This window comes from Schistocerca nitens, chromosome 1, assembly GCF_023898315.1.
Source record: "Schistocerca nitens isolate TAMUIC-IGC-003100 chromosome 1, iqSchNite1.1, whole genome shotgun sequence".
Lineage (NCBI taxonomy): Eukaryota > Metazoa > Arthropoda > Insecta > Orthoptera > Acrididae > Schistocerca > Schistocerca nitens.
This window is the reverse complement of record NC_064614.1, coordinates 541279444-541301684: the sequence shown is the minus strand read 5'-3', so window position 1 is coordinate 541301684 and position 22241 is coordinate 541279444. Positions and strand designations below refer to the sequence as shown.

Here is a 22241-nt window from a genome sequence, read left to right as displayed (position 1 = left end):
CATTAGACTGTTTATTCCATTTAGCATACCTGTAATTCTTTTTCATTTTCACTGATGATTGTAATATCATCAGCAAATCTTTTCATTGATATCTTTTCACCCAGAATTTTTATCCCATACTTGACCCATTCTTTTATTTTAGTCATTGCTTCTTTTATGTATTATTTCCATCATTGCTTCTGTGGGGACAAGAGACTGCATCCTCATCTCCCCCTTTTTTAATTTGAGTAATTTGTGTTTCTTCTTCCAATCTTATTGTTCCCTTTTTGCTCTAGTACATATTGTATATTACTCATATTTCCCTGTAATAATCTAAACTCCATCTGAACAGGCCTCAGAAGGCCCAATTGTACCAACTGACCACAATGTTATCCTCAGCCAATAAGTGTCACTGGATGCAGATATATACTTCCCTATAGCTTACTCTATTTTTCTTAGAATTTTCAACTCTGTGCATTATTGTACATTGTTGAACTCTTTTTGCAGGTCAACAAATCCTATGAACATGTCTTGATTTTCCTCAGTCCTGCTTCCATTATCAAACACAACACCAGAAATGCATCTCTGATGCCCTTATCTTTCTGAAAGACAAACTGATCATCATTTAAGAGATCCTCAATTTTGTTATCAACTCTTCTGTATATTATTCTGTTCAGCAACTTAGATGCATGAGCTGTTAAGCTGATTGTACAATAGTCCCTGCACTTATCTGAAGCGCTACGATAAGGCTCAAGACTTCATACTAACTTGAATAATTTCACTGCTACTTACTCCTATGATTTTGGAAATGCTGAAGGAGTTTTATCTGCCTTATTTGGTTACAAGTCGTCCAAGGCTCTATAAACTGTGACTCTAACAACTTAGTAGTACCTTACCACAATGTTACTGCATAAGTTAAATTGCCATTGTTGTACAGGTAGTCCAGTCAGAAGAAAAGTTGATCCAGTTCCCCACAATAGTCTGTCATGTGCAAGTCACTTCATCCTGCACAATTAATGCAGCCTACTCACACTTCGACAGTGTGGAACATTTTAAGGAAGAGAAAGATACGTAACACCTATTTAGATTTTTGCATTGTAATCTCTTTCTTACTTTCTTTCTCTCTCTCACCTTGGTTTCCCTTTAGTTTTTACCCTCCCCTACTCTCTCTCTCTCTCTCTCTCTCTCTCTCTCTCTCTCACACACACACACACACACACACACAAAAAATCACACTTCCCCTCAATAATAATTATCCAATTAACTATTCTTTGATGCTCCAGGATATGTCCTATCTTACAGTAACTACCTCCATGGCCAAAGTCACTAACACATGCTTGTGCAATGGTGCTCAACTCGGGGTATTCCTGGTTGTGGATGAAATTTTAAGTATCAGTATTAGGCCAGCAAGGGGCGGACAGGTGATAGCATTAAGTTCCTGGTCACCAGTCTTTGCATCAGTGTCCTGGATTAAATTCCAAACCTCTCTTATTGTCTCATTAACTGAAGATATCACTGTTGACATCGATCCATCCATCAGATTGGGACGTTAAGCATAGCAGCCCCTTTGTCCTCTTCTAGAGGAGTAGGCTATGTGATGGCACCAGGTTTCACCCTATCCCTTCTTCCATCATTATCATAAAACACAAATATAACACTATGCTGTACACAAATCCATTATACTCTCCTGCACTTTACAAATACACATATGGGACACCTCTTACATATCTGCAAGGAAAGGGGCCAATATGTGTTGAGGAAGAACACCCTTTCCACTAGTCAGGTAAACCCACCCTGTGGGATTTCCCAGCCAACAATACCATACAACATTTTACATTAAATTCATTCCCAAAACAGCCCAAATAGTCTACCCATTAAATCAGCTCAGAGAAAAGACAATAACTTTGAGTGGCTGGTGATCTGCTAGCAGCTTATTCTACATCTTGAAAAGTTTCTGCTTGGCCTCGTTTGCACCAAGCAAGCATCTTACACATAGCGCCAATACCTCCCACCATGAAATGAGGGCAGAGCTATCATGTAAGAGTGTGATGGCACGAGGCAACTGATTACTATTTAAGTCAAAAATGTTATCAGTGGTTTACATGAGCTATTTTCCAATACAGAAAGAGGAATTAGCTATAGTACACAGCTCCGCAAAACTTGGGGAAGAAATAGGTAAAGTAATGTAACATATTAACTAATTGGTGGAAATGAATGAAAGTTTGGGAGCATTTTTCTAGAGGTCTCCCAGTCATGCAAAATAAATCGGACATCACACAATGTGAGATCAGGTAACTATATCGCCAAATGGGACTGACCCCACAACACGAGGCAGTTGAAGAAATGGGAAAAGACAGCATGTTTCAATCAGTGACCAGTTACAGGAGCATTGTGGTGGTGTTCTTCATTTCAGCATGTTCCAGAGACAACATCCGGATGACTTCAAATGGGTAAGAAACAGTAGGAAATTGGAAGCAGGACAAAGTACGATGAGTGTAACCCAGGAGCTTATCACTGCTTACAGCACTGTTTCACATACTGGGGATACAGACATATTCATTAATCAATTAGAAACACCACTTAACATTCTTCTTACTGAAAGAGCCACTGTAGCCGTCTGTGGGATTTCAACATAAATCTTATGAATGAAAGTAGGCTAAAAAATTAATTCCCAAATCTATTATGTAGTTTCAATCTGTTTCCACACATACATGAACCCAAAAGAACAACATATAATACAAACAGTCTTATAGATAATATATTTTCAAATGTACGATCCACAGAAATTGAAGTAACAATTACTGGTTTGGGATTATCAAACCATAATGCTCTTATCCTCAAAATTCCTTCAATGCCACTGCAAGGAAAAAAAAGTGTACTTCACGTATAAAAGAACATTTTCCACTGAAAACTGTATAGAATTTACAAATATCCTAACTAGCGAGTTCTGGGCAGAAGTGCTGTCCCTAACAAATACGAATGAAGCATATAACACTTTTTCTTCAATTTTCATAAGATATTTCAAAATGTGCTTTCCAAAGAAGCTGTCATCACAATACAAACTTAAGTTTTTGGATCACAGCTGGCATCAAAACTTCTTGTGGGACACTAAAGAGACTAAATTCAAAATTGAAGACATCTACAGATGCACAGTTCATAGAATATGTTAAGAATTACAAGAGGGTATATCGAAAAGTAATTGCCAAGGCAAAATTTATGAGTAATGACAACTTAATAAGACAGTCTGATGACAAATCAAAAGCCATATGGGGTTTTGTGAAGACTGAAACAGGAGAGAGATGCGAAGACCAGGATATCGTTCTCAAAACACAGAAAATGTCTGTATTAAAAAACAAGATTTGCCACATTGCATCAACAGTTATTTCATAAATTCAACAACTTCATTTAGTTCAAAATTTACAAACCAAGAAAAACCTGACTTTCCAAAAGCTGCTCGTACCATGAGGATAGATGCAACATGAAGTGTTCAAAGTAATAAAGAGCTTGAAACCTAAAATGTCAGCAGGAGTAGATGAGGTGCCTGGTTATATCGTTACAATGACAGCTGCACAAACCGCAAGGCCCTTGGTGTACATAGCCAACCTTTCATTTAGTGAAGGAGTGTTTCTGAAAAGGATGAAAATGTCGAAAGTGAAGCCATTATTCAAAAATGGCGACAAGCATAACAGAAAACTATTCCTCCTTCCAGCATCTTCCAAAATAATAAAAAAATCAATGAAGTACAGAATCAACAAATATCTAAATGACTATAAGTAATTAAATAGAAATCAGCATGACTTCCAGGCAGGTAAAAATACAAAAGCAGCACTAATGTGCTAAACTAAACAAATAATCAAACATCTAGAAAAAGACAACAGTTTAGTAGGAATAAATTTAGATCTCTCCAAAGCATTTCACACTGTCAATCATAGCATTCTTTTAGAAAAACTGGAAGCATTAGCTATTCATCGGACAGGGAAAAAGTGGTTTGAATCATACCTACAAAACAGAACACAGATTGTAGGACTGCTGCCAGAGTACTCCAACCACAAAATAAATTTAGTATCAGATGCAAAAAAAGTTGAAATAGGAGTGCCGGGAGGCAGTATTCTAGGTCCCTTATTGTTACTTGTCTACATAAATGACTTTCACACCTCAGATGGAGCAGCAAAGGCCATACTATTCGCAGATGGCACTAGTGTGATAATAGGTGCACCAAAGCAAATGCTGCAAACAGCTACTGATCAAATAATAAAGAATGTCCACACTTGGTCCAATGCAAACCAATTGACATTAAATGCAAATAAAACAAATTATATGCAGTTTGGGAAAATATGTCAAAATGTAAATCTTGATCTGTTGTTGGGTGACAAGGCCATAGACAGAACGGCATCAACAAAATTGCTGGGGATTCATGTAGATAAAAATCTTAATTTTAATGACCATGTAATGAAACTTGTGCAGAAACTTACCTGAGTCTGTTTACTCTTAGAATTATTGCAAATGTCTGTACTGCAGAGGGTGCCAGGATGGAATATTTTGGCTATTTTCAGTTTCTTGCAATATACAGAATAATATTTTGGAGTTCCACCACTTGCCATCTAAAACAAATCTTTCTGTTACAGAAGAGCACTATCTGAATAATAACACACAGTCAGCCATATTGGCACAAAACTATACAACATAGTGTCAGCCAACATCAGAAAGTTAGAAGATGAAAACAGATTTAAAGTAGAATTTAAAGAATTTCTACTTGAACAATGGTTTTACTCAGTAAATGACCATTTAGACCAATAAATAATTCTGATAATGTTTATATTAAGGCAAAACTGAAAACACTGTCTTTCATCCCCTAAAGTTTCTGTTAATTTTGTATATCTGATGGACAGCTGCTGAGTTTGGTAAAATCTTTACTGAATTATTGTAGTGAAAATAAGAGCTTCCTGTGTAATGAAGACAAAAGTAAAGTCTTAAGGGCAAACAGACTATGCAGTTACAATACTGTTAGTATTCATGTTTAAAAAGTTGTATTACTGTGTCTTGTATGACCAAGTATTATTCTTTGTACATTTTTTGTACAATTTTGTATGTGTTATTCTTTGTACTACTTAATGTAAAATTTTTTGTGTTCCTTTTGCACAAATTGTTTTCCATAAATTTACATATAATTTTGGACAACATCCATACAATATTTACTGTCTATGGATGGATAAATAAATAAATAAAAATAAAATAAATAAATGCATGGGAGAGCATTCTGAACCACAGTCACTGCTCCCTCATGGAGAGGATGTGGTTGACCATGGTCAACAATAGCAACAGATGACTGCTATGTTATGCAGTAGGCAAGAAGGCATCTACATCAAACAGCAAATTCAATTGCAACCACATTTAACAGAACTGCAAGGCAAGCAGTGCCACACTCCACAGTGGCACAGTGACTGCATGAAGAGGTGGTCTCTCTGCCTGTGTTCCATAGACACCCACACATCAGCGTCACCATTTGCTACGCTGCCAAGAGCGTTGGGACTGGACCAATTAGAAGTGCAGTCATGTGCTCTTCTTGGACATGAGCATTTAATCCATAGTGTTCAGTCTTCATAAGTAGAATTTTGTGTTCTACCCAGCTGAATGCTTTGGAAAGATCACAGAAGATTCTAGCTGGGAACATTTTATTGTTTATGAATTCAAGGAGTTAGTTGACAAATGAGAAAATGGCATGTTCAGTTGAAGTACCCTTTTGGAATCCTAACTGATTTTATTAAGAATTTTATTTCTATTAAGATGATCCACGATTCCCTTGAACATTAATTTTTGTAGGATTTTAGAGTGACTTCCTAATAATGAATTTGTCTGGTAATTGGTAACATCAGCTTTATCACCTTTTTTGAACATTGGTTTCACAATTGCATTTTTGCATCTATTAGGGACAGTCCTTGATTTGTGGATTCATTAAATATGTGACAGAGAACCTCAAGAATAAATTTGCAGCAGGCCTCCAGTACTTTGATAGATATATTATCCACACCAGTGGATTTTTTATTTTTCATTTGCCTTGTTACCTTCTCAATCTATTCAGTTGTAATATAGGATACATGCATTTGACTAATTTGCTTCTGAACTGCATTTTGTAGAAGACTCATGGCTTCAACTCTAGACCCTTTACAATCCATTTGATCTACTACTGTCAAAAAATGGTTGCTGAAGATATTGGTAACTACATCACTTTCATCTACCATGCCTGTAGTACTCCCCATCCTGAGGTTTGTTAGAATTTCTGAGTGAGACATAAAGCATTCTCTTTGTTTTACAGAATGTTTTGATTCCCTTAGGGGGCCAATGTCTCCTGTAATCATTCAGATTGGTGTTTTTTGAAATTATCTTGTGAAACACAGCTTCAAAAATGGTAACAAATTCATTCAGGAATATGTTAAATTTATCATTGACATCTTTATCTTGATATACTGATTTTTTATCTAGTTTACTGAAAGTATGTATTTTTCTGCTTGGTTTACCAGTGGATCATCATAAATTGTGCTGACTTCATTGTAAATATTGTCTTTGAAAAAAAGGGTCATTTCTGTTCCTCACATTGCATATTTCTTTCAGTTCCCTTCTGTACTGTACTGAAGCATTTCTGTCTTCGTATGTTTGAAGTTTCATCAAGCTGTATTACTTGGCAGTGACACATCATGTGAAAGTAACTTTTGTCCTTAAGCTTAGCACAGCACTGAATATGGAGTCAGCAATTTTCATATGTACTCCTACGGAATGAAGCTATATTTAATTACAGATCAAAGGCCACTGGTATTAACTGGTCAGTCCCCAGTCCATTCTTCCAGAAGATACAGTACAATGCTGAACCCAGTTCTTGAGTAATTACCAGTATGACCTCAATTATAGCCCCATCTTCCATGTCAAGGCTCTAATGAGTTCTCTATGTATTCAGCAGAGGTGGCCAAAGCACTATAAAAATTAATGTCCAGACACAAGAAGTGAAACTGAATGCAGAAAAACAAAAACAGAAAAGAAAAACAGAAAGTTTCCATTACAAAGTAAAAACCGGGAATAGTGCACTGGTTTAATTTTCACATCACTGCACAAATAACTGACATACATATTAGTGTCAAGAAACAGTTGAAATTACTAAAACTGAACAAGGGTCAAGGCCTAATGGAATTAGATTTGTGGATGAGGTAACCCTTCTATTAAGCATTGTAGATCTCCTGAACAAAAAACTGTGCCCAGTAGTAGTAGCTGGAAGAAAACATAAGTTTTTCTATAAGAAGGATAGCAAAAGTAATCCCCAAAACTGCAATCTAACATCATTCACATCCATCTGTTGTAGGATCTTAGAACATATTCTGATGTCAAACATAATGAAGTATCTCAAACAGATTGACCTCTTCCATGCCAACCAGTATGGATTCCAAAAACATCCACCATATGAAACCCAACTCACAGTTTTCTCATGTGGCATTATGAAGACATCGATCAAAAAGACAAAAAATGTCTTTGCTTCCTAAAAGTAATTAAACTGGTACCACACTAATACCTATTAACAAAAGTACAATAATATCAGTATCAAACCAAATTTGTCACTATCAGTTAATAAAACAATCAAGATCGCAGTAATCATTTATTTAAAAACGATGACTGGTTTGGCCTTTATGCTTTCCATCTTCAGATCTAATGCACTGAAAGATATAAAGAGTGCCAACATAAATAGGGAAGTCAGAAAATAACACAGTGTGTGACAAAAGAAAAGAAAGACCAACAAGAGTTAAACTAGTATAGCACTTACACCTATGGCTGCAACATGCAGTGCATGGAACAGTTGTGTGAAATCACAGTCTTTTACTGCTGCTGATGGCTAATCTGCCACATGTTAAACAGAGTGAAAATGCAGACTTATGCCACAAGATGTCAGCCTCTGGCAACAGGTAATGACTTAAGTAAGATGCTTTCAAATGAACAAATAAAATATGAAAGAAAATATAAAAGTATTTGTATAACATTGTGTGAAAAGTGGCTTACAAATAACTGTATCAGTTCGTTGATAATAATTGTATAAGCTAAAAACATCTTATCTGTTACTGTAGGTTATCCACCTTGAGATGAACTGCAGTCTAATTACAAAGAAGATTGCAGTCACCTCAAGACAGATAACCTGTAATAACAGATATTAACAGCTGCTGCGGAAGATGGCCAAGCAAACAAACGTATTAAAAACATTTCAAGTTAAAAGAGCCAGTGTAATAGGGTACATGGTAACTGATCGCCACCTTGTGACATTGGTTGGTACTTTCAGAAATGCTGTTTACCAACAAGAGTTAAAATAGCACAGCATTTACCCATACGGTTGAAGCTGACAGTGCGTGGAACAATTGTGTGAAATCACAGTTGTGTACTGCTGCTGATGGCTAATCTGCCACAGGTTAAATGGAGTGAAAAACACACACTTAGGCTGCATGATGGCAGTCTCAGCCAATAGGTATTGACTTAAGTAAGATTTAACTGCCAAAGATTAGCCATCAGCAACAGTAAATGACTGTGATTTCACACAACTCATCCATGCAATGCTAGCTGCAGCCATATGGATGAATGCTATGTTATTCTAACTTTTGTTGCTCTTTCTTTTCTTTTGTCACACACTACTTTATTTTCTGACTTCCAAATATAATTTGACACTCTTTATATACAGGGTGTACATAAAGCCCGGGAACACTTTCAATTATTTATTGCACAAGAACTAAACATTGTACAGATGTCATACATATTGCATTTTGAAGAGAAACTCTGAAAGTTTTTTTACAAACATTCTATATAGGATCCATGAATGACCCAGCAGATGTCAGTATGGTAATCAAATTCTTGCCATACCTATCCCAGCTTGGCATTGTTGACTGTGGCAGTCGCTTCCCGTATTCTATCCTGAACCCCACTTCATCAAGTGGTGGAGGTGGTACGTGCACCTGATCTTTAATGTGTCCTCACAGAAAAAATTCACATGGAGTGAGATCTGGTTATCGGGGAGGCCATTTCAGGAAACAGCTGTCCCATTCTCTGTCATGGCCAATCCATCGATGCGGCAGCTCTATGTTCAGATACCCATAAACTTCACGATGAAAATGGGGCGGTGCCACATCCTGCTGAAACTTGAACAGAGAGTCTGATTGCATTTGAGGCATCAGCCATTGCTGTGACATGTCCAAGTAGACAGTGCTCTTGGTGAAGAAGAGTGGCCCATATAGTTTTCGATATGACAAGGCACAGAAAACATTTACCTACGGGCAATCACGCTCAAATTCAGTCCATTCATGTGGATGCTTTGTACCCAAGATTTGACAATTATGCCTGTTCACTTTCCCATTAGTGTAAAAAGTGGCTTTGTTGCTAAAAATTAAGCGATCAATAATGTCATCCCCGTCCTCATTCAATTCTTGCAACTGCGAACAAAACTCAAAACGCTTGTCTTTCTTGTTGTGCTTCTGCACTAGCTCCAATTGGAATGGTTTTATAGACAGTTTCTGTTTGCAGCACTTTCCACACTGTCATTGGAGCCATTTTGAGTTCACGGAATGCACGACACTCTGATTTCTTTGGACTCCTTATGAAAGTCTCTCATATGCATTCCACATTCACTTCACTCACACTGGAATGCCTGCTTCTCTTTGCAGGGGACAAGCAACCCGTCATAATGAATTTGTTGCGCCAGTGGTAAATGGCCTTCCTTGTTGGTGGCTTCTTACCATTACTTGGTTCCAAACATCCGTTGAACTGCTATAGCACACTTGTTTTTGTCAACCTCCAACACACAGAAAGCTCGCTCTGCACCTGAACTCATCATGTTTGCGACTAGCGCTGACTATTGGCAAATTACCAAATTATGCTGTGGCAGTATACATGAAAAACAAACTTTCAGGGTTTCTCTTCAAAATGACATATGTATGATATCTGTACAATGTTTGGTTCTTGTGCAATAAATAATTGAAAGTGCTCCCAGACTTTTGTACACCCTGTATTTACACTGCATTAGGCTTGATGATGGCCACCATAAAGGTCAAAACCGGTCATCATTTTTAAATAAATGATTATAGTGATCTTGACTGTTTTATTAATTGTTAATTTATAGTAGATCACTGTCAGATCTCCAAGCCATGTTCTCTAAAAAAAATTTTAAATTGTGACTGGTCTGAGGATTGTTTGGTAGAGGGAATGTAGGAGTCATTGCCAAAAGTAGAAGTAAGTCCTCATGAGTGTAAGGGAAGTGTGTTATGACACAATTTGTGTTGTGTATTAAAGAATTGTTGGAAAATATGAATACCAACTCTTACAGATGATGCCGATATCTATATTGAGAAGTCCTGTCCGAAAGAGGTGTGCAAATATTCAGAGAGAACTTGGTAAGATTTCAAACAGTGCAAAGATTGGCAGGTTGCTATAAATATTCAGAAATGTAAAGCTGTGCCCTTTACAAAACACAAAAATGTAGTATCTGACTACAGTATTACTGAGTCACAACTGAAATCACAATTACCTGGGTGTAAAAATTTGTAGGGATGTGAAATAGAATGATCACATAGGCTCAGTCATAGGAAAACCAGATGCCAGACTTCAGGTCTTTGGTAGGGTACTAGGCAAATCACCCAGTCTACAAAGGAAATTGCATATAAAGCACTAGTGCAACAACCTGGAATACTGCTCAAATGTGTTGGACCCATACCAAATAGGACTAGTAAGGGGTGCTAAGTGTATGCAAAAAAGGGTACCACAAATGGTCATAGGTTTGTTTGACCCATGGAAAAGTGTCATGGAGATGCTGAAAAACCTGAACTGGCAGACGCTTAAAGGTAGATATCCAAATTGCATCAAATTCTATTCATAAACTTTCAAGAACCAGTATTAAGTCAATAATCTAGAACTATATTACAGCCTGCTGTGCATAACTCCCATAGGGACTACATATACAAGATTAGACTGTTTACAGAGTACATAGAGGTATTCAAGCAATCATTCTTCCTATGCTCCATATTAAAATGAAACTAGTATGTTATATAACTCTGGTATGTGATAATCAGTTACAGATGTTTTATTTTGTTTCTTCCTCTTATATTGATAAACAATGCTATACTTCCACTTTTATATCTGGTTCACTTAAGTTGGTTATACTGTGTGTCGTCTGAGACTTAAGCAGTGAGCTCTCTGGTACAGCGATTGCCTCTTTCTTGGTATGTTTGTGTGCATTATGTATGACATTTTTGTACCCTGTTAGTGAATAAAAGATTGTGAGTATCCTACACTGAGCATCAGTGCTGTTTTACTATGTTTCTTTTTTATCAGATAGGAAGTAGCATCTGCCATGCACATCAGAGAGCTTTGTAGAATGTAGATGTAGAAAATGTGTGGAGCCAATACTTAGCACACTTTTGTCGATTCACCACAGATTCAATGTGTGTGAAGGCATCCTGTTATTGATGATGGAAGAGTGGTAATATAGAGTTTTCATTCTTTTCTTGTTCTGGTCAGGTATCCTCCAGTTGCTTCACTGATATTGCTGGGGAAAGACATGTACATGGTCTTTAGCACAGTGTTATACTTCCTGGATAGGAGTTAATACCAGTATTGAAAACATTGAAAGAATACCGGTAGTCTGAACCTTTAATCCAGTCAATAAAACAGTGCTGAAGCAATGATTTTTTGCCCTGGCCCAAGCCAAAGCACCCATAGAAAAGATGTATATGAACTTTGCAAGCCCACTGAAGTGAGAAAATAGCTCTTAACAGTGAACTCTATCTCAGATTTCTGGTATGTGGCTCAGATATCAACAAAAACCTGCATACTGCAATACAGGCTCTGTCTAACAATTTTGTAACTGACAATGCTGGATGTTCCCACGCTATAGATCTGACACTAGCTCTAATGTCCTTCTGTAGATGCAATGTCAATGGCATACACAACCTGACAAATAATCAGTTCCACTCAGTGTCCCATTCCAAAGTGGAGGGGTGGATCAGGATATGTAAAGCCCAGGTGAGTGAAATTATAACAACAGCAGCATCAGAGGAAGTACTTGCCAGCTTGCTCACCACTCACTGATTTTGGCCACACTCTGGAGTGACCACAGCACGTGGGAGGCATCAGAAGTTACAAGTTGCAGCCAGCCAGAATCAGTTGATCTACCATCAAATTCAGCTGTGGCTGTAACAACAGAAGGAACAAAAACTCATGTACACACACACACACACACACACACACACACACACACATGAATTCTCTCTCTCTGTAACACTGACTAAAAACCCAAATATCTACAATTGGAGACTATTGGCCCGCCAGCTAGAACAGCCCTCAGCCACCCGAAATTGACTATTTTTGTATTTGAGTGTTTGTTAGCACGTACAATGAAACTGGTAATTAGTAATTTCTCTGTATCATCATTTCTTCCTTAACTGTTGCATGGGAAGTCAATTTCTTTCACCTACTATTTTCATTTGTTTCCTGTTTAGCAGTCCTGCTTTCTGTTTTTGCTTATTTACTTATTTAGTCCTTCAAACCCTACATGTATAGAATATATAGAAGGATATTGGACACAGTTAGATCTTTACAAGATAAAATACAGTTTTTATTACATTCCTAAGGATTAGATAGTGAAGTAATTGAGCAAAGAATCATATATACAACAAACATTAGAGGCAACATACAAAGTAGAATATTCATAATGCATCTTTATTTTTGTTGTTTGGTTTTTAGGTACTCAGTCAGACTGTAGAAGCGATGATCAATTAAATATGCTTTATTCTTGAAGCATTTTATTTTTGGTTATAGTATATGTGTTTTGCTTTGTTGATAACCAACTGGAGTATTTTACAGTATTGGTGATAATTGAGTTTTGACTATTGACAGTATTGCGTCCTTTCAAGTAGGTATGTCTCTCTCTTTTTACCAGTAAATTCTTTAATCCCATCTCCTATTTAACTGTACCGTCAGTTTCAAAGGACAAAGAGGCAAAGAGAACAGCTTTAAGAAAGAGTTAAATATTTTATTTACCAGCATTGGCTCTAAAAATATTTCAGTTTTCTTCCTTCAAGTTCCCTCTGAACACCTCATATGAGTTTCAAAGAAATTTTCTTTCTTGGTCAAAAACCCATTCATTAATCTATTTCATTGTCAAATGAAACTCATACTATCATGGATACATCTTTTGCTTAACTGTTCATCAGATAATGACAGGAATAGAGAAGTTAACTATAAATGATTATATACTAGAATATAAAAAAGAGGGTGGTGCCAGATGTATAATGACAGATGAGTTTAGTAAAAGTAAAACAAGTAAAATTTGTTGATGAGCACACAGAAGCATGTGCTTGTAAGCAGACACTACTATGTATATCATTTCAGAATCATAGCTGTATACAATTCTCCAGTGAAAAAAAAAATCATTGTGATTCTCGACTAAGCTATCTGACATACAAATAGAAGCTGCTATTGGTCTATGATAATTTCAGTGTGGATTTTCTAAATGATTTTGAGAAGAGAAATTTGATTTCAGTAACTGATAAGAATAAAAAAGAGAAGATTCCCATACATGATAGTTTCTTTCTAGAGAAGTTTAAGATAAACAATTTAATGTTTTCTCACAGGTAAATGGATTTTTGACTAACAGTGCACAGCTCGTTATGATAAACAAGCCACTGCCATGACTATGGCAATGATCCCATTTCAGGATGTGCTTTCGTAATTTCACCTACCTCTGATAGAGTGGGACATTCCTGTGACAAGTCTGGAGTTGGATGTGCTGGGTGGATGCGTAAGATAAGCTTTGTACTTGGACTTTCCACAGGTGTATGACACACGTGAATAAGGGTAGGGAGTAGGTGTGGCATAAGAATGAACCAGAACATTTTGTAGATTGGGTATGCAGTGGAATACCTTTCCTGAAAAGGGGAGGGGATTTCAGCGATGTTTCTTATGTCCAGGCAGGCTGTTAATAGTTGAAGCCCAGGTGGAGGATATGGTTTAAGTTGCTCCACTCCAGAGTGATACTGGGTAATGAATTGGGTTTTCCTTTGCAGGTTATTCATGGGGATGGTCAGAGTATTGAGAATATGGGTGAAAACATGGTCCATATATATTTGACATACACACAGCAGAATTAGTTATTTTTTTCCAGTGATGTGAATTGTATAATAAATAAAAACAAACATAAAGCAACAAAGTAAATCGTAAATTATGTGTGAGAGACCTGTTGACTGGTTTTATGGAAGTGGTGTCTCGTTCAATATTTCGGTTTTATTTTTAAGAGAGAGTGAATAATAAAGAGAGAATCTTAAGAGTTATTTGATATACACATTCATGAAGACTTTAACTGGAATAAACCTATTTCGTACTTTTAAGCAACTCAGTTCAGCCACTTCTGTTAGTACAATATTGGAGAGAAATGAATAATTAATTAAGATACCACACTTATTTTCATTTGAGAATGTCCTATAGAATAATATTATTTTGTATATCATCATTCAAAAACAAAATTTCCATTTCACACAAATATGCAGTTAGACTAACATGTAGAGGTTTCCATAATTTTATTGTAGTCAGTTACTTAAAAAGTTTGGTGTTTTAACACCAACCACACACTACATGTATTATCTTGTGAAATTGGTTGTAAATAGCCCACCAGGTTTCTTAATTACAATATTAGACGAAAAATTCCCTTTATTAATCATAATTAAAACTCATTATTACTTAGAAACGGAGAATAACATTACAAACAAAATATTTGACAATTTACTTTATGATACAAAAGTCTCACAAAAAAGGCAAATTTGAAGATAAGCTAAAAAGTCACTTCTAGACAAATCCTTCAATTCCTTTGAAGAATTTTTATTTAGAAACTTGTAACCCACTTAATGCAAAGGATTGTACAGTTATTTCTTTTATTAAATTACAAACTTTTCTCTATTATATTAACACATTTTAGTAACCAGTACGTTTGCTGTATGACTTATGGTATAGCCTATTGTGCAAGTGCCTCATAGAACATGTAACTGATAAACTAAATAAATTACTGAAGATAGCAAAGGTTAGATACATGTAGTCAGTGATTCTTGCATTATGACCTGAATCCCTCATTAGGAACATCAAAAACTCCCTGTGTCATTGATCAAACACAAACTATGAGTCTCCAGTGAATCCTGCATAATCTTATTAATAAATTTCTGCAGCTTAAGATATTTCTACGATCCAAATAATAGCTCTTTTTTTTTTCCAGCTGAACCATCTATTGCTGGAGGCAACAGAAACACTCAGTCGGGTAAGTGACAATTAGATACTTGTGAAATAAATGTCTTATACATTATACAATGGAAAATCCAGGATTGAATGTAACAATATTGTGAAAAGGACAGTTGCCACTCACCATATAGCGGAGATGCTGAGTCACTGATAAGCACAACAAAAAGACTCAGAAAGTGAGCTTTCGGTTAACAAGGCCTTTGGCAAAAATACACACACACACACACACACACACACACACACACACACACACACACACATATGCACGCAAATACAACTCACACACACATGACAACAGTCTCAGGCAGCTGGAGCCAGACTGCGAGTAGCAGCACATGATGAGCGAGGCAGTCAGATGGGTAAAAGTAGGAGGCTGGGGTGTAGAGGGGGAGGAATAGCAGGGTATGGGTGGGAGACAGTAAAGTGTTGCTGTGGGAGTGTGCAGGGATGAGATGGAGAGTAGGGCAGCTAGGTGCAGTCGGGAAGTTAGACAGTGGGCGGGCCAGAGGGGAGGATGTTCCAGAAAAGCAAAGAAGTGAAAAGACTGGGTGTGCTGGTGGGACAGAGGGCTATGTAGTGCTGGAATGGGAACAGGGAAGGAGCTAGATGGGAAAGGACAATGTTAACGAAGGTTGAGGCCAGAAAGGTTACGGGAAAGTAGGATATATTGCAGGGAGAGTTCCTACCTGCACATTGTAGAAAAGCTGGTGTTGGTGGGGGGAATGGCACAGGCTGGGAAGCAGCCAATGAAATGAATAACATGTTGTTGGCGGCATGCTCACAACAGAGTGGTCCAGTTGTCAATGGCCATACACGCGGACAGACAGCTTGTTAGTTGTCATGCCCACATAGAATGCAGCACACTGGTTGCAGCTTAGCTTGTAGATCAATGACTGGTTTCACAGGTAGCCCTGCCTCTGATGGGATAGAACTGGATTAGGTGGTGGTGGGAGGATGTATAGGACAGGTCTTGCATTCAGGTCTATTACAGGGATATGAGCCATGAGACAAGGGGTTGGGAGCAGGGATTGTGTAAGGATGGACAAGGATATTGTGTAGGTTTGGTAGGCAGTGGAGTACCACGGTGAGAGGAGTGGGAAGGATAGTGAGTAGGGCATTTCTCATTTCAGGGCACAACGAGAGGTAGTCAGAGCCCTGGCGGAGAATGTAATTCAGTTGCTCCAGTCCTGGGTGGTACTGAGTCACAAGGGGAATGCTCCTCTGTGGCCGTGCAGTGGGACTTTGGGAGTTGGTGGGTGACTGGAAAGATAAGCATGGGAGATCTGTTTTTGTACAAGGTTGGGAGGTTAATGTCGGTCTGTAAAGGCCTCAGTCAGACCCTCAGTATATTTTGAGATGGGCCACTCACCACTACAGATGCAACAGCCATGGGTGGCTAGGCTGTATGGAAGGGATTTCTTAGTATGGAATGGGTGGCAGCTGTCGAAGTGGAAGTACTGCTGGTGGTTAGTATGTTTGATATGGACAGAAGTACTGATGTAGCCATCTTTGAGGTGGAGGTCAACATCAAGGAAGGTGGCTCATTGGGCTAAGTAGGACAAGGTGAAGCGAATGCGGGTGGTGTTGAGGTTCTGGAGGAATGTGGATAGGGTGTCCTCACCAATGATCCAGATCATGAAGATGTCATCAATGAACCCAACAAGCCACCTTCCTCGATGTTGACTTCCACCTCAAATTCCCATTACCCTCCTGGCCTCAACCTCCATTAGTCATTGTCCTTACCCATCTAGACCTCTCGGTGTTCCCCAGTCCAGCACTACACAGACCTCTGTTCCACTAACACACCCAGTCTTTTCACTTTTTCCCTGCACACTCCCACAGCAGCACTTTACTGTCCCCCACCCCTACCCTGCTATCCTTCCTCCTCTCTGTCCCATCCTCCTCCTTACGCCCACCCAGTTGCCTGTCCCATTATGCACTGCTATTCACAGTCTGGCTCGAGCTGCCAGAGATTGAGGTCATGTGTGTGAGAGTTTTTTGTGTGTGTGTGTGTATTTTCGACAAAGGTCTTCTTGGCTGAAAGCTCACTTTCGGACAGTCTTTTTGTTGTACGTATCTGTGACTCAGCATCTCCCTATATGGACAGTAGCAACTATTATTTTCACAATATTTTAACTAATTATAGTCTTGTATAGAATTATAGTATGGAAAATAATTTTCCCTGGAGTAATAAAGACCTGCTCATATAGCTTAAGGCACAATACAGTAGCCCGTGAGACCAGGAAATGAGCCAGAAGTGGATTAAATCTGTGTGGCAAAGTAACCATATTGGTTTGGAACATTGGCCAAACAGAATTTGCTTTTAATGTAGTTTTCCACTCTTGTTTAGGAAAATGTTGAGCTGGTCCCCGGTCTCTGCCTCAAAAACACAAATACACAAATATTTAAAACTCAGAACTAAGTTTACGTGATTCACAGACAGGCAGTGCACACAACTTCCCTCCCTTAGGTTAACTGATGATTGAAGCAAAGGAAGGGCAACCTGTCCACAAAGTTAAATAAAAGAGTTTTGGCAAATCAGGATAACAGTGTCACATATATCACAAGATACATGCTAGGAAAGAAAAGAAAGGAAGATCAGTATTTAACATGAAGAAAATTGTCAGTTTCATTTCAAGGGTGTCATCCAAACATTTACTTAAGCAGTTTAGAGGAATCATAGAAAAACCTAAAGCTAGATGGTGGATAGGGAATTGAACTGACACTTAGAATGTGAGTCCATTGTGCTAACCACTACGTCACCTTGCTCAGTTACATGCTAGGGAAGAGCTTCCTAGTCTGTGAAACATTTTAAAAAAATAATAATAATAAAGAAAGAAAGGAAGAAAAAATTAGGATTTAATTGATTCATTGAAGGCCAGAAATCTTGTATTGTGTTTCCACAAAGATATTGGGCTGATGACACAAAATGACTAATATACACTGATCAGTCAGAACATTATGACCACCTACCTAATAGCCAGTATGTCTGCCTTTGGCTCAGATAACAGTGGTGACACATTGTGGCATGGAAGGAGTGAGGCTTGGTGTGGGTCACTGGAGAGAGTTGGCATCACATCTGCGCACATGTCACCAAATTCTTGTAAATTCAGGGGGGCGGGAGGGGGGGGGAGAGGGGGAGGGGGGCGGTGATGAGCTCTGGTGCCAGGTTCAACCACATCACAGATGTGTTCAATCGGGTGCAGATCTGGCTAGTTGGGGGCCCAGCACATCAACTGGAACTCGCCACTGTGTTCCTCGAACCACTCCATCACTCTCCTGGCCTTGTGATATGGTGCATTATCTTGTTGAAAAATGCCACTGCCATTGGGAAACAGTGATCATTATGAAGGGGTGTACTTGGTCTGCAACCTGTGTACGATACTCCTTCGCCATCATGGGCCTTGCATGAGCTTCACTGCACCCATGGAAGTCCACGTGAATGTTCCCCAGAGCATAATGGGGCTGCTGCCAGCTTGTCTCCGTCCCACAGTACAGGTGTCAAGGAGCTGTTTTCCCCTGGAAGATGACGAATCCATGTAATCCCATTGGCATGATGAAGAAGGTATCAGAATTCATCAGACCATGCAATGCACTGCCACTGTGCCAATGTCCAGTGCCAATGGTCATGTGCCCATTTCAGTTGTAGCTGCCGAAGTTAAGGTTTTAAAATTGGAATACACATGGGTCATCAGCTGTAGAGGCCCATCAGTAGGAGTGTTCAGTGCACTGTGTTCAGACACACTTGCAATCTGCCCAACATGTTAGTGGCATCACAGTTCACCACCTGTCCTGTTTTACCAGTTTCTGCCCAGCCCACGTCATGTAACATGTGTAATGATGGGTGGCCGCCCAAACCCATGATATCTGGATGTAGCTTCACCTTGGATTTGCCCCATATTGAAGACACTTACCACATCACTCCTTGAACACCCAGCAAGCTGTACAGTTTCCAATGTCCCCATGCTGAGCCTCTGCGCCATCACAATCTATCTTTGGTCAGATTCGCATAGATCATGCGCTTTCCCTATTCTACACAAGGACAGCAAGCTCACTGATACTACATGTGTCTGACTAGCAGTCATTCCTTGCCAGGTGACAGTGCTGTCACCTGGATGTGTTTCTATCCATGGTAGGTCAGTGGTCATAATGCTCTGGATGATAAGTGTATATGGGCTTTCTCTCCATGAAAATATAGCAGCTGCGACAACAGAAAAGTTTGGTATTTGCAACACACAGGACCGTATACCTTAAACAGCTAATAAACAAAGATTAGTCCCAAAATTGACAGTGATCCTGAAAGTATCCAAAATAAGCTAGCACCCTTGTCTTCAATTAACATAAGGTGAGGCACTTAATGAAAATCATATGAAGGTAAGTTTCTTCTTTGGTTGATAATCTGCCACACATTTCTTCATTATTTGATTTATCTGTTGATTCCGTTTTAAGATGTTGTCAGGTTTCATTTGAAGACTGTTTTTATTTATGTGGTGCAGTATGAAAAAGTGACATGCTTTCCAGCTGTGCACAACATTCTAACCACTGGTACCTTTTCCTGTATTTCAAATACATCCCTCCCATGCCAAAAGTGTCCCTATAGCAGCACATTGTAAAGCATATAAGACTGAAAGAAAATGAAGTAAGACAGTCACAGGCATTGATTTGTGACTAAATCTCACAGTTTCCTCATGAAACATGACACTTATGCCATTTCTCTGCAGTCATGGTAAATATGTTTATTTAGTTTAGTTTTGGATTAATATGAATTCTCAAAAATTTTACTGATTTCTCTTCTGTGTCTGTGTTTAATCTGAACAGAAATTGCGTTTTTTCTGGCCTGCAGAGCATTTATTGTGCAAACAAATTCAGTGTTGCTTCCAGGATGTTCAGCATGGCAAGCTGAAACTCCATGGGTCATGACATGCCTTAATTAGTTTGGACGCATCTGCCTAGTAGATAAGTGACAATTGTCCTACATAAGTACATGAATCATTTAATGTGCCACTGGAGTAGAAACATCCAAGCACTGAGCTCTGTGACTCACCTGTCTTTGTTGCCTACACAGGAACATGTCTACTATTAACCAAAAATAAGCTGCCTGCTGCTATTAAAATAAGACACAATTACAGCTAAATTGGAGTTACTTATTTCATAAATCCAAGTTTTTCAAGAAGTATATCTTGGGAATGTAATCAAAAAGTTTACTAAGATCACATAACATGAAAGAAACTGTATTCTTATTTCCAGATGCAACTAGCATTTGATAATCAATTTCAAGGACAATGGTAGGGGTAGCATTCTTTTCTTGTCACAATTCAGATTGACTACTGGAGAGAAGATCATGGTTTTTAGGACAGTTTCATAGTTGACTGTATTTCATGAATTCAAATATCTTTTGAGGAAATTGGGACAATGAAATTGGTTAACAGATCTGTGAAACTAAACTATGCACTTAAGAAACGTCTGGTATTATCTCAGAAATTTTCAGTGTCTCTGAGGAAACTAAATTCTTAATACTTATATAGTAGAGAGTGGCTTACAGATAAGAAGTATTGCTTTTTTAATTATAGTTTTGGATGGCCAATAATAATACATGTGTTTTTTGGTGTCACAACTTAAGAGTGTAATAAACCTTTCATTCTGCAGTGAAGTTTGCACTGTTTTGAAAATTCTTAGCAGATTAAAACTATATGCTGGACTGGGATTCATAACATCCAGCCTTTCATGATAAACACACTTATTGAAGTTGATTGGCTACACAATTTTAAGTTACTGGGTGGTTTCAAACCTTACAAACAGCTTTTACAATACCTGTAGGTATGAAACTACAACCATTCTAATTTTTCTTGTTATTACAATACTAATAATTTTAACATGTTCAAAAATAAAAAGAAGTGATGCTTTGTGATGCCTTCTTTGTAGACATCAGTTTACACAGTATATTTGTGTTATGCAACATGGATAATTAATATTATTTTGTTTCAGCTAAACCATTAATTGTAGGTGGCAGTAGAGCTCAAATAGGTAAGTGATGTTAAAATTTTAATGAAATAAATATTTTTACAATATTGTAAGAAATGAAACAGATGCAGAAATATTTTAACTACATTGAGGATTGTAATATAGAAGGAAAGTTCTGGTAGAATGTAAATAGTTTAGAAGTAAGGGAGACCACCCATTGAAAAGTGGAAGTATTGAATCATCAACAGGCACATGCAAAAAGACAAGAAACTTGCTAGCTTTCGGAGTATGTTCTCATACTCAAAACACACACTACATGCCCCTACATAGTGCCCGCTGGACACACAGTGCCAGAATACCAGGAATGCAGTTTGGCAGGTGGACTTGTATGGGGTGGGAGTTGTGTCAGGTGAGGTGGGTAGAAAGAGAGACAGGCAGGAGGCAGCAAGAGGGATTGGAGGTGGGTAGATCACAGCTTGGAGGGAGTCAGCTGGTTTGTTGGCTATGGATGTGGAAGGGAAGGGACGCTAGTGCCAGTGCAGGCATGTGATGCTCGAGTGCCAGTGCTCGGGGGGGGGGGGGGGGGGGGGGCAGAACATTATGAAGGTGGTATGGAGGTGAGTTGGGAGAGGATGATAGGAAGAGGAAGGGAAAGCCGTAGAGTGGAGGGAGTGGTGACAGCCATTTGATGGAGATGAGACAGGATGATTCCAAGAGCAAAGGGTGCTGTTTCATGATTCACGCCATCTTGATCCACCCCACCAGCTTTTCTGAACTACATGGATGGATGAATGAAATTACAGTGAAATCCAGACCTTTTTAGTTGCTTGCAGGCATTGATAAATATCAACGGGGACAGTTGAAAATGTGTTCCCCAACCAGGACTTGAACCTGGGATCTCCTGCTTACATGGCAGATGCTCTATCCAACTGAACCATCGAGGACACAGAGAATAGTGCAACGGCATGCTCCCCGTGAGACCCACATTTCCAGCTTATTGTCCACAC

The 22241-nt window shown here is 38.5% G+C and overlaps 1 protein-coding gene and 1 non-coding gene across 5 annotated transcripts in view; one reads left to right on the top strand and one right to left on the bottom strand.

Annotated features, from left to right (window-relative positions):
• The window catches only part of LOC126253992 (trypsin-1-like), a 180739-nt gene that overhangs the window by 40371 nt on the left and 118127 nt on the right, over positions 1–22241 (top strand). Inside the window, exons 1-3 of one of the 4 annotated variants that reach the window (XM_049955277.1) lie at positions 1437–2429; positions 15251–15292; positions 21259–21297. In XM_049955277.1, the coding sequence (XP_049811234.1) occupies positions 2426–2429; positions 15251–15292; positions 21259–21297 (85 nt within the window). In that variant the 5' untranslated portion in view covers positions 1437–2425. Of the gene's footprint in view, positions 1–1436; positions 2430–15250; positions 15293–21258; positions 21298–22241 lie in introns of those variants that run through there. The other 3 variants (XM_049955274.1, XM_049955275.1, XM_049955276.1) reach the window with 3 other exon arrangements.
• Positions 22105–22178, bottom strand: Trnat-ugu (transfer RNA threonine (anticodon UGU)). Its single transcript has one exon. It is a non-coding gene; the product is annotated as a tRNA-Thr (tRNA).